At 41.7% G+C, this 13,368-nt stretch overlaps 1 protein-coding gene across 1 annotated transcript; it reads left to right on the top strand.

Moving 5' to 3' along the window:
• Positions 1–210: 210 nt before the first annotated feature.
• On the top strand, positions 211–3,934 carry LOC148000730 (uncharacterized). The gene is made up of 4 exons (XM_087586986.1): positions 211–376; positions 1,127–1,286; positions 2,671–2,802; positions 3,246–3,934. Exons 1-4 carry the CDS (start codon positions 286–288, stop codon positions 3,445–3,447), a joined length of 585 nt encoding a protein of 194 aa, XP_087443112.1. The 5' UTR covers positions 211–285; the 3' UTR covers positions 3,448–3,934.
• The last annotated feature ends 9,434 nt before the right edge of the window (positions 3,935–13,368 follow it).

The following is a 13,368-nucleotide window of genomic DNA, read 5'->3' as shown; positions in this document are numbered from 1 at the left end:
ATGAAGCAGAGAGACATATCTAACTTTGGAGGAGAAGTTGCCAAAGGATATTCCCTGGGTCACAGGAGAGGCTGCAGAAAAGGGCCCCATAGAAATTGGTTGCTTTTAGGAGAGCTGGGTAGCAGGGAGGCCATAGAACTTCCCAGTGACGTCATCAGTAATGTCTTCCTTGGACAATCTCTTGTATCTAAGCGAGCACTAGAATCTTCTGTGATGTCACCAGTGTTGTGGTGACACCAACTGCCTGTGGGATTCCCTCAGTGCCTTTTGGGTTCACAAACAGGCATGTTTCACCAGCTGCTCAAGCTCCTTCAGAAGGAGGGGGGAGACCAAGGAGAGACCAGACCGAGGCAGAAGAAAGCTGGCCTTCTGTCTTGTAAGTATGGAAGAATGAAATCATTCTGGGGAAGGCACAGTGAGTACTGGGTAGAGTCAGGGAACTTCCTCCAGGAGGTAGGTTTGAGCTGTGCCTTTCAGGAGTCGGCCTTACAAGCTGGAGCCTTGGAAATTGTCAATTGCAGACCAAGAGTCAAGAGTTCTGATGATTAATTTGACAGAGAGCCAGGAATTGGCAGGCCTGCAGCTTCTTTTCTATGAGCTTTTTAATTTCTACTGCCAAGGAATGCCAGGAGGAAGCCCTATGAGGATAACAATGTGCCCATTCATGGTTGGGTGCTGAAGCACTTCATCCTCTAGATTCCTGTAGGTTACTAAGCCTGTGGTGACAACAACAAGGAAGGATGAACCCCCTAGTCATAAATTGAGGTCGCAGACACTTTAAGCTTGAACACACGATTAGGGTTTGATGGTGCTGTGAACTCCAGGATTGACCTGCTCCACAACTGATATCTGCTGAAAATGTCCCAAATCTTTATGTCTGAGGTAGATTCTATCTTTCAGTATGAGGGATCATGTAATAGTGAGTGAGGCTTATGTATGGCACTGGAGGTTGGGAAGAGGGAAATAGCTTAAGAGTCCACATTAGAGATAGCTTTTCTTCTCTTTCAGGGATTCAACAAGTCTCCAGCCTTTCTTCTTCCTCAACCTCCTTTTTGAGATTCAGAATGGTCTTTTCTGCCCATGGGCTATTAAATATGTACATTCACTTGTGTTTATCTATCTACAGGGTTTATTCGGAAGGCATCATCAGAAAATTTCATCCGTAACCATGAAAAGCGTATAAAGAATTTGGAGGAACTAAAATCTGAAATCCAGAAGTGTAAAATCGAGCGGGATGAACTTTCTCAAATCCTGGACCTTTATGTCAATGATGGTTTGAACTACAGGTAGTCATTATGCCCTGTAACCTACTGACTGTCTTGTGCTCTCTCTGCTAAGCCAAGATTTCCTCACATCCAGAAAGTGTTTCACCTCTCATCCTGGACTTTAAGGAGCCTTGGCAGGTGCTGGCCTGTGAGAGAAGCTAGGTGCTGTGTGTTTAGGGTCAACCTCTCTTGTACTTGACCCTGATCTCCTTGGAGTTGGATTGGATTTTTTTCAACAGCTGGAAGGACCTGGTCACACTTGCTGCATCTAAGTGTGTGAATGAAATGCCTGAATGTCATCACTCTTACTCTGATTTTGGGCCTTATACACTGATTCTATGGCACCTCTATGATAAAGTTGGCATTCTAATTATGTTTGTATATGGGTTGGTATGTATGGATGGATGTGAAAGTATTTGTGTGTGTTTTGCTCAGGATCAGGGAGTCTGGGACCTTTGATTGGGTCTGAGGATTTGTTTGATGAACAGTTTGCAGGTCATGATAGTGATGAGTCCGTGGAGGCCGTCATTGATCAACAGAGCACTTTGCTCCTTCTGTTTACCTTGCTGGCACATAGGGCTCTCCTGAGGGGAGGAGGTGTTATGAATCCTCTTCCCTGTAAAAAGTAGTTACGGCCTCTGGGAGTCATGTAACAAGGATTGAGAATCTCTGCTTTCAAAACAAGAGAAAGTCATCACACATCTTTCTGTTGGACCCAAGGCTGTGGCACAGACTGGAGGAAACATCTTATATTTCTTACACAACTGTTCAATTCCTCCATGCTTACCTGGCCAGATCTTGAAGGTCAGCTCCCTCCATTTGGTCCCCTGGCTCTGCCGTCCAATGCCCAGGATAATGAGTTTAACCAGCACCAATAGGAAGGAGCAAGTTTGTGTTATATAAATGGGCTTAGGTAGTCCAGAGAACACTCTGATTTCATTTATTTATTTATTTATTTATTTATTTATTTATTTATTTATTTATTTTCCTGCTTTGAACTTTATTTTCTTTTTTCTAATTATCCAAGAATGGTTTATTGTGACCTAGAAAAGGTCACTGTGGGAATAAATTCTTGGCACTTGTTATTCCCAAACATGCAGCTCTCAGACTTTCCCCCCTCTTTTACAGAGGGTCTTTGTAGGACCGTATCTCACCAGCCTTTTAAGGAGCCCTTATTTCAAAACAAATGTGTGCTGATTTGCAGAGAAATATTTTCTATGGGAGAGTGATGGTTTGAGTCTCACTGTTGTGTTTTTGCTGTGGTCTTTGAGTTTTCCACTTTCTTCCCTAGCCCCCATTCCTTGAATTTGAATTTTTTATTGGGTATTTTTTATTTACACTTCATCTAATTCTGAAATCATGAGTTCAGACAGTTATTTGTTCCTTGGGTCATGTTCTAACACAGGCTGAGTGTTGAATTGCCAATGCTTAAATCCCAACATGAGATGAGAACGATGGATATGCATAAGATGACCAACTGGATAAGTGATGCCATGGAGAAGTACAAGGAGCTCATGCAAGAGAACAATTCCTACCGGTGAGTCACTGACAGAAAGGAGACCCCAGCACTAGGCGGGAAATACTTCTGTCCAGCTATGACTTTGAAAAAAGATCTGTGGTCCATGAGAAACACATGGAAAGTTTGTATAGCTGCTGAGTCTTCTATCAGCCCTCAGAGGGGATTGGCCCTTCACCTGCCAATGGTTTTAGAATACCATGAACACATAAGCACCCATATGCACCATTTCCTCTTCTTTGATGTGCACATACCCTCTTAGTGTCAGGATTTTCTGAAGTACTTTGATTCCCATGGAGTGCGGACTCGGGATTTGACCTGCCTCTAATTGGTGCTAACATGCAAACCGTGGCTCTATTCTGGAGATGCCTGGGGATGGGGCCCTTGAAGGGATGATTGTACTTGCAGGAGTGGCAGGCAAATAGAAACTGCCTGGGATTTACCATTATTTGTTTTTGATTCAGCATCAGAAACTTCCACCTCCTGAATGAACGCAATGAATTGAAGAAGAATGTAAGGATTTTGATGAATGAGAACAGAAAACTGCTGGTGGAGCAGACTGAACTGCAAGCATCCTGTGAGGAGGGAAAGAGGTTCTGTGAGGAGGCCAGCAAGACCATCTACACCGCAGATATTGGATCCTTGTGTCCTGTTACTTTTGAGTAAATCGAATGTATCCTTGTGAATCAAACAGTGATCTCGAACTCGTCACTCTTAAGAACCTTCTTTATTGAAGTGTGATGTAACCATCTGAAATCCCACAGCTCTCAGGCAGAGATGGACCCTGCATTCTCACAGGGATTGGGCATCATAATTACTTCCCAGTCAGACTGAGATACAAAGAAAATTGTACTTTCCGTGTAGATTGTGTGTCCAACTCTGAATACCAACTTCATGATGAAAAAATTATCAATGCTGTATCCTTATCAAATATTTAGCGACCGCTAAAATATACTCTTTTGTGGATGAGAGTGTTGAACATATTAATGGAATATTCATCAGGCTTTCTGTAGTATATCCCAGGAAATAAAACAATATTATAGCGAGTATAGAAGCAGTCATGAAACAGAATTGCTTGGTTTTGGTTTCCTTCAAACATGATATCAATTATAACTGCACAGAAGAGATAATAAATTGCAAGACCTTTCAGGGGATAGGGTTTTTATGGTTGGTTGTTTTCTTGTTCTTGATTAGGATGATGACTTTTGTTCTTGACAATGTACTATGTTCCATTTGGGATTTCAACTCAAGCAGACCACATAGTTTACAATTCAGTTTCTAGATTTCTTTAAAAGCTGGACAAAATATCCAGGCAAAGGTGCCCTATGAGTTTTCTCCTTTGGTTTTCCCTCCTTTGGGTGCTTTTGTTTTTGTTTGTTGTTGTTGTTGATTTATTTTACATTTATGAGTGTTTTGCCTTCTGTAGGTCTGTGCATGCTGTTCCCCAAAGGCCAGAAGAGGTCATTGTGTTTCACCTGGAACTTAAATGACAGAGGATTGTTAGGTGCCTTTTGAGAAACAAATTCTCAAATGATGAGCCATCTCTCCAGCCCCTACCATGGACGTTTGTCCTTCATCGTGTTCCTTATTAGTTGCAATGGATCATACCTGAACAAAGTGTTTCTTGAGATATGTAGGGATACATTCATGGGGTATGCATGCTAATTATCTAAACTTCCAGGCATCTATGTGAAGTTTTTAGTTAGGGTTTCACTGCCGAGAACAGATACCATGACTAAGACAAATGTTATAAAGGACAGCATTTAATTGGAGCTGGCTTAAAGATTCAGATCTTCAGTTCTTTATCATCAAGGTGGGAGCCTGGCAGCATCTAAGCAGATATGGTCCTGTAGGAGCTGAGAGTTCTACATCTTCATCTGATGTTTGCTAGCAGAATCCTCAGTTTCAGGCAGCTAGGATGAGGGTCTTAAAGCCTAGACCCACAGCGAAACACCTGACCCAACAAGGAAATACCTACTCCAAAGGAGCCGTACCGTATAATAGTACCACTCCCTGGGCCAAGCATATACAAACCTTCACATTCCACTCTGAGGCTTCCAGGGGCTTCTTCAAACATATGAGACTATGGGGGGCACATAGTGGTGTTTCTGAGACTTCCTTTTTCAATTCAATTTATCTGATTTTCTTAATCTAGGTCTTACGCAGAATCTTCAGAGAAGTGCAAAAGGTAGCCACATTCTTTACCATAAAATCTCCCCAAAGAGTCTCTAAGCAAATATTGAAATTCTTCACAAAACGCTTGGGACAGAGTCACACAATTTAAACCACTTTCAGTAACAAAGTCTTCCATATTTGTTCTAGGATAGCCCATTAAGCCCTATTTAAAGCATTTCCACAGCTTTCCAAATCCAAAGTCCCCATGAAAGAGCCCGAGTTGGAACAAATCTGAGGCCAGCGGGAAAATTCCACCACCAACCTCTGAGCACAGAAGGACCCCTCCCTTCCAGGAGGAGTAGAGCTAGTGTAGTTCCTGCAACAGCTGCAAACCAGACTGTTGAAAAAGCCTCCTGTGACTCCCCATCCGACTCCCTCAGAAAGTCCCAGAACAGCCCACTGACTGCCAGTCTATTTGGAGGTTGCCTCTCCCCCCTGATTGTACCCTATATAGTTACCATTGTCCAAATTCTGCCCCAATTGTTTGAATTCTACCCTAATTGTAAGTATATAACTCCCTGGTAGACTCTGCTCAGGGACTTCTCTCTCTGAATGGGATGACCCCGATATTTTGGAATGACTAAACTCTTGCCTTTACATAGATTTCCTCCTCTGTGAGTGACATTTCAGGAGGTTCAGGTAGTGGTTCAATTTGTACCTCATATTTTGTGTATTGGCCAGTAAACTCACCTCTTGGAGGAGACCCACAGGAGAGTGGTGAATCGGGGAAGTGACAACTTGAGCAATGTAACACAGTTGTCTACTTCTCCTCTATCTAGCTTCCATGTGTTCTGCTTTTGGTTAGATTCATATGTGCAAGCTTAAGGAGGGCTCGGACAGCCTCAGTAACAGGACTTTGATCTGGCCAGTGGCTGGAGCAGAAGGCCTGAGTTATCCTGTCCGTGGCATGGACAGGCTGGTCTGTGTACTTCAGCTGCGAAAGAGGGCGCTTTGTGTTAGTTGTTCTTTTGTTTTCTGTGTTCTTGGACTTGGACTGATGAAATTTTTTGACATGGGACAGGTTTTTAGGACTAATGACCACTTAATGTAACTTAGAGTGGCCTGCTTTTGATGTTAAATGGCCACAGGACCCCCCCCCCAAGGTGTCAGCAGTAGAGGATATAGTGTTTCAGAAGTTTTCCCTCCTCCTTCCTGCTAACACTTCTTTGTCAACGGGAACAAAATCTGAGTCCAGCCTAGCGGTTAGCTCCATCCTTGTTGACAGTGTTAGCTTTGGGGCTAGAGAGATGGCTCAATGGTTAAGAACACTGACTGCTCTTCCAGATGTCCTGAGTTCAATTCTCAGCAGTCATTTGTTGAGTTTCTTTTTCCCTCAGGACCAGCTCCAGGTTTTACATTTCTCACCGGTTTATCCCCTCTTCCCCTCTCCTTCTGCCTAGGGCAGACACAGTGCAGTCTGGCATCCAGGGTCCATGACAGGAGAGGCCCCAAGTGGTCATATGTATCCATTAACAGAGTTTGCAACTGACTCCTGCTCACATCTTTTGTTCAGTAAATGAATATCCTTCTTGCCAAGAGAAATGCATGCTCCCTGTCCGAGTAAATGTGGTCTCTGAGTTTTTAAGATGAAAAAGATTTATTTTATATAAAGAAAGGGGATGCCTCTGGTAGGCTCATGTTGAGGCATCTCTTCCCCTGAGGGACCAGCCACAAGATGGCATAATGTAGAGTAAACTGTATTCAGGACATGACACCAACTCCCCCGAAAAGTTCTTACATTCTCTTCACCACAGACATAGGCCAAGAAACTGGCCCTTGGGCCCACAGGGAACCCACCCAGGTTGGTTATTTAATGGGTGTAAGGGTTAGGGATCTCCTCCAGATTTGCCACCAGGCTCTACAAGCAGGTTTAAACAATAATTGGCCAGTGTTTAGATATGATATGAAATAAGAGAAAACAGAGAACTATAGTACAGGGCGTTCTTCAATTAGTTAGTGCCAAATATTAGATAAAAGTTACAGATACAAGCTAATAAAAGTTGCAAAGATTATAGAAGAGTGCAGATTAGACAAGAAGAATGAATTAGAGCCCCTCTAGCCAACAAAGCCCTGGATCCAGGAGAAAAGACTACCATAGAAATGGCCAATGGCTTATTTATCATAGAAACTGGACTCAGTGACAGCAGGATTGCCTGCTTATTATTGTTGCCACAGCACTGTTGGATAAAGATGCAGATAAGTTAACTTTGCGACTCATCACACACACACACACACACACACACACACACACACACACACAAAATTCTGATTGTTGTTCAGTAATGCCTACAGGCTTCATTTTCAGACTTTCTCAATTTACCATGGCTTACATATTTTCCAGCCACCTGTTTCCCCGAACCGTGCATTTCTGCTGCCCGACCCTGACTTGGACTGTCCACTCCATCAAAGTGATTCTCCTCTGCCAGAGACAGAACAGATCTGGTTTATTAACAAAAGCAGCTTTACCCATGAGGGTCAGAGGAGAGCAGGGGCAGTGGTGACACTGGAAATGGAGGTAGTCTGGACTAAGTCTGTTCCTCCAGACACTTCAATTCAAAGGGCCAAGCTAATAACATTAACACAAGCCCTCATCATGGAAAAAGAAACCAATGGCTAGAGATAACACATGGGCTAACAAGGCCGCTAAGGACATAGTCTTAAAGAAAACAGCATCTCTAGATTGGATACTGTTCTATCTGAACCACCTAGATCAACTGATATATGGAGAAAAAGTAATTAAATGGGATGGTGATGATCGACTGAATGTAAGCTAATATTATCCATCTCTTTAACAAGAACTCTTCTCAGAAAGATCCACAGAGTCACTCACTTGGGAGTAAAACGAATGACAAACTTTAAAGCTTATCAGCTGAGCAACACTCCCAGTCACCCCAAATATCCAAACTCCTGACTGAGAGGTAAGAGCCTGGAGGCCTCTACTGGGAAAATTGATTTTATAGAGATTAAGGAAGAAAGACATGGCTCAAAATACCTGCTGGTTTTTGTGGACATTTCCTCCTGGATAGACGGATAGAGATACTAGAAGAGATTTTCCCAGATTTGAAGCACCTAAAGTAATAGGACAAGATAATGGGCCTGCCTTCATATTTCAGAAATGTCAGTGACTGACTAAGATCTTGGCGACAAATTGGAAGCTTCATTATGCATATCATCCCCACCGCTAAGGGCAGGTAGAAAGGATAAATAGAACTCTAAATTAGACCTTAACTAAATTAGCCTTAGAGACTGGTGGGACTGGATGATGCTCCTTCCCTTTGCCCTATACTAGATGTATATGGCATTCTAGCCCCCATTGTATCCAGCCTACAGTTGGCAGCTATTACAGAACTGAAAATGATAATTTAATACTTAAGGTCAGCGCTACTCAATAGGCTCATGACTATGTTTGCCCTAAATTATGTGCCCTCAACACCCTGGCAGTCCCCTACATTGGGGAAATTATCCTTCACAGGACCATGAAGTTAGGGTTTTACTGCTGAGAACATATAGCATGACCAAAGTAAGTCTTATAAAGGACAACATTTAATTGGGGCTGGCTTATAGGTTCAGATGTTTAGTTCAATATCTTTAGGTGGGGACGTGTCACCCTCTAAGCAGGTGTGGTGCTGTAGGAGTTGTGAGTTCTCCATCAGAAGGCTGCTAGCAGAATACTAACACTCAGGCATTTCTCTGACCCCAGATATCTTAATCAAGCAACTGGCTTTTGAAAATGCTAGTACAGTAGAAAAACACTGTCTCAAAAACCAACCAACCAACCAAACCAACAAAGACAAATTAAAAACAGCAGCAACGGGGTTGGGGATTTAGCTCAGTGGTAGAGCACTTGCCTAACAAGCGTAAGGCCCTGGATGTGGTTCTCAGCTCTGAAAAAAAAAAGACAAAATAAAAACAGGAGCAGCAGCAACAATAACAACAACAAACGAAAGAAAGAAAACACCAATGCATACTCTTATGTGACCTTACCTCCAAGTTATTTCTGAATTATAAATAAAAATGCCTATAGTCAAAAGCTGTGCAGAATTAAGATAGGTGTTCCCTGGTGGTTCCAATTGGGGGTGGGAGACCATGACAGACGGGGTAGAAAGAAGAACATAAATAGAGGAGAAGCCACCATGAGGTAAGAATCTTTAAATAATGGACATGTGAGTGGGCTAATTGGAGTGAAAAGCATCCCAGACAAAACCATGGCAAATTATATAACAGAATTATTGGAAAAATATGCATAATAGTATAGAGGATAGCTATCTGCCCAGTTCTTGTGCTAATTAAGGATTATCATAGATATAAAGCTAGTGTGAATCTTTTATCCAGAAACTAACTGGGCAAAGGATGGGCAGAAATCCATGGTTGGGATCAAATACTTTCTACACACAAAACCAGATTCAGCACCTAGAATTACAATCTTCCCAAGCCCAGATAACTACAGACCAGCATAGAAACACAACCAGTAACAGCCAGGGCATTCAAATCTCTATTAGAGCCCATCAACACTATGACAGAAGGCCCTGAATATGTCAACATGATTGAAGAACAAGAATAAAATAGACTGTAAAACAGCATTTGCACATATGGGAGAGGCCTTTAAAGAGAAAGTAAAGAAATGTGTGAAAACAATAACTGTGGAAGGAAATGAATAAAGAAATCCTAAACAGAGAGATGTGGATGAGTAAAATGTAGGAACTCAAATAGTCTCTCAGAGGCAGACCTTAATAACAGACTCCAACAGATGGAATAGAGAACCTCAGGCATTGAAGAGATGATAGAAGGAATGGATACGTAGATAGAGGAAATCTTAAATCCAAAGGGAGGAAAAGAGTGGAGGGGGAAAGGAATAAAGGAAAAGCAAAGGAAGAAAGGAAGGAAGGAAGTCAATCCTGGAAGAAAACATCCAAGAAATAGACAGGATTTTTCTGCAAAATAACAAATATAATAATGATAAAGACAATAAAGTATATAGGAAGGATGAAAATAAACTTGGGTCAAAGGCAAATAAAACAAAAAACAAAAACAAAAACCAACAAACAAACAAACAAACAAAAATTCTCAACAAAATCATAGAAGAAAATGTCCTTAACTTAAACAAGAGACTCATCAAAGTAAAAGGAGCACACAGTATGAAATAGACTGGAGTGGAAAAGAAATTCCCCTGGGCATATATTACCTAAGACAGTAAACATGGAGAACAAATAAGTGTAATAAAAGCTGCAAGGGAAAAAGTACTGGCAACATACAAAGTCAGTCCTCCTATGAGAATCACACATTACTTCTCCCAGAGACTCTAAAAGCCAGAAGAGCCTGGATAGATTCACCGAAGACTAAGAGACCAGACTAATAAAGTTGGATTTTTGTTGACCCAAGGGCCTCCCTTCTTTTATCACATACAATATTATTAGATACTTCCTAAAATTGCCTTCAGAGCTTCTTTGAGGAAGCCTGAGGAGCTTAAGACCTCTGATAAAGTATTTTGTACAAAAGGACCTGCTTCCTTTTTCCTTATTTCTACTACAGCAGGATGGAGGCAAAGTTTTTTGCAAACTACTTTTAATAAGTAGCCCACATCATAGGTAATGGAAGAGAAAAGTTATTAGGATATGGGGGAAGAGGACCTGTTCAGCAATAGTTCTTCAGGAAGGAGCTTGTTTTCCTTTGGCAGCAGGTCAGGACAACAGCAAGCAGCAAACCTGACTCCGGAGGGGATTTCTCAGGGGAGGAAAGCAGGAGTGAGGTGGAAACATTGTGGCAGCGGCTGTGCAGACTCAGGAGCTCCTGCTCAAGCTGCAACAAAGCACCCTGTGCTCTGAAGCAGAGCAGCTTAGCCAGTTAGCTGGAGACCTGGCTCTCCCACTGCCTGCCTTACCTGGAAACCGCACAGAATACACGAGGACAAACAACTGTGCCCAAGCTGAGCAGGCAGCACAAAAGCGCCTGTGAAGGACCCGCAGGCACCACCTTAGAAAGCTTCATCGGAGCAGAGAGTCTAAAGTCTTTTCCTCCTTCAAGCATGGCACCCCAGCCCATTTTCTTTCATTCCCTGCCTTTATTTTGATGGCTTCTACTTCCCTTCATAAGTTTGTCGTTTAGTTTCTTTTCTCTCTTTTTTCTATCTTTGTTACTTTCTTTCTATCAACTAATATAAAGGACCAGCAATTTGATATTTCTAACCTAATATTTGTTGTGGTTATGCCGTACATATTTGCACATTAAAACTCTTTTTTCTTGCATTTGGCACACTTTAATCGGACTCATTAGCTTAGCTCAATTTCGGTTCTTGGGTTTTCTGAGGTAAGTGAATGTTGGGGTGACCTCATTCCCAACTCCTGATCCTTGTGCCTCTAAAGTCAAATGCTTATGAATTTTCAAGGTTTTCTTTGCCAGTGGATATGTGTGTGTCTGTGCACATATGTGCCACAATATTCAGTCCATGTTTGTACCATGGGTCCCAGGTATTGAACTCAGATAATCACACTAGTGCAGCAAGTTCTTTTACCTGCTAAGGACCTTGCTGCTATTGCACAAGTGTGTGTGTGTGTGTGTGTGTCTGTGTGTTTGTGTGTGTGTCTAATTTTCATATATGTATACACCATATATTGCGCCAATCTCTGCCTCTCAATACCATTGTCCTTCCTTTCCTCACCTCTGCTATCATTTCTTTTTATCCCTCTGGACAGTTTCTCGTTGTTGACATCAATTTAAAATGTAGGAACACACACACGCCATTTGAAACCAAGTTAAAATGAAAAAATAAAAATATGCAGTCTTTTTGATCAGTACTCCTTAGCAATAGCTTTTCTTTGATTTTTTATACAATTGATATATAATAATTAATGGGCAATCAGCTTGCAAATTTTCCTTAATGATTATATCCTTGGAATTTTCATAAATGTTAGTATACTATCTGTGGATAAAAATGTCAACTTTTAATTCCTACTAGTGACGGGCCTTAAATTATCACCTTCCTCCATTCTGACCACAGCAGTCTGCTGTCTATAAGGGTGATCACCACTTAATAAATAAAAGGGAAACAGAAGAGTGGTCTTGTTCTGACCCCTTCTACCCAAATGGTGTTACATGTTTGTCCTGAAGAAATGAGGATATGTTTTGCTAGGTATGGGGTGCCAGCTTGTGGAAGTGAGAATTTAGTGCACCTGAGTGATGTCTTCTCCCACAGTTGCCTTGGCTGGAGGAGACCTGAATCATCCCAGTCACAAGCACTCCTCTCTCGAAAGAAACCCAACCTCAGCTTTAAAGGAAATGGACACTTAATATCCAGTGAGATTCGTGCACATCCCTCACTCTTGCATAAGTCCAAAAGACTTTCAGAAAAATGAAAGGGCACTTAGCGCCATTAGAAAATTCATGCCAGAGTCTTCTGTCTAGTCCAATGGAACAATGCCTCGAAATACCCAGCTACAAGTTGTTAATCTATATGCCATGCCGTGAATCATCTAAGGTGATAGTATATTTCATAATGCCCTAGTAGGCACTTAATTGCTTTTTTGTGGATTTTTTGTGATTTTTCATGGTGGTGGTCCACTGTTACTTCAAGAGTTCAAGCAGGAGGGCAGAGGCAGGGAGTAGAACATCCTTGTTTACATAGATAGTTCCATGCTAAATACAAACAAAAAGATCTTGGATTACAAATACAAAACCCCAAATGAACATGTCATTGCAGATGTGTGTCCCTTCTGAGGGCACAGGTTAAAATCAAACTTTATCATGCCAAGAGAACATCCACAAGAAAATTGCTGGAGACACCAGGCAGATTAGAATAGAAGTAATGGTGCTGGAGAGGTAGTTCCACAGTTAATACTAGCTACTCTTCCAGAGGTCCTGAGTTCAATTCCCAGCAACCACATAGTGGCTCACAACCATCTACAGTGAGATCTGGCACCCTCTTCTGGTCTGCAAGCATGCATGCAGGCAGAATGCTCTATACGTCATAAATCTTAAACAAACTAAAATAAAAATAAATAGGTTTGGAAAGCTATGTGTATTATATATAAAAAGTGCAATTACATCTACTGCTATCCTGCATAGATATACAGGGGCCTGCAGCATCCTTCTATTTCTGATAGTTCACCCACCACTTCAATATCTGAGACCAGTGTCACTTATGAAATACTTCATTTAAGTTATAAATGTACCATTGTCATTCAAGCCTGGAAATATTAACTCTTTGAATGAATGTACAGAGAATTTTAGTCAGTATGTTGCCACAGGATCTGTCAGGGGTTGGAGAGATGCTTCACGGATTAAGAGTACCAATTGCTCTCCCAGAGATCCTGAGTTCAAATCCCAACAACCACATGGGTACTTACAGAACTCTGCAATGTGATCTGATACACTCTTCTGGTGTGTTTGAAGATAACTACAATGTACTCACAAGTAGAT

This window comes from Rattus norvegicus, chromosome 15, assembly GCF_021556685.1.
Source record: "Rattus norvegicus strain SHRSP/BbbUtx chromosome 15, alternate assembly SHRSP_T2T, whole genome shotgun sequence".
Classification (NCBI taxonomy): Eukaryota; Metazoa; Chordata; class Mammalia; order Rodentia; family Muridae; genus Rattus; species Rattus norvegicus.
Note: the sequence above shows the minus strand (reverse complement) of the source record. Positions and strands in the feature narration are given on the sequence as shown.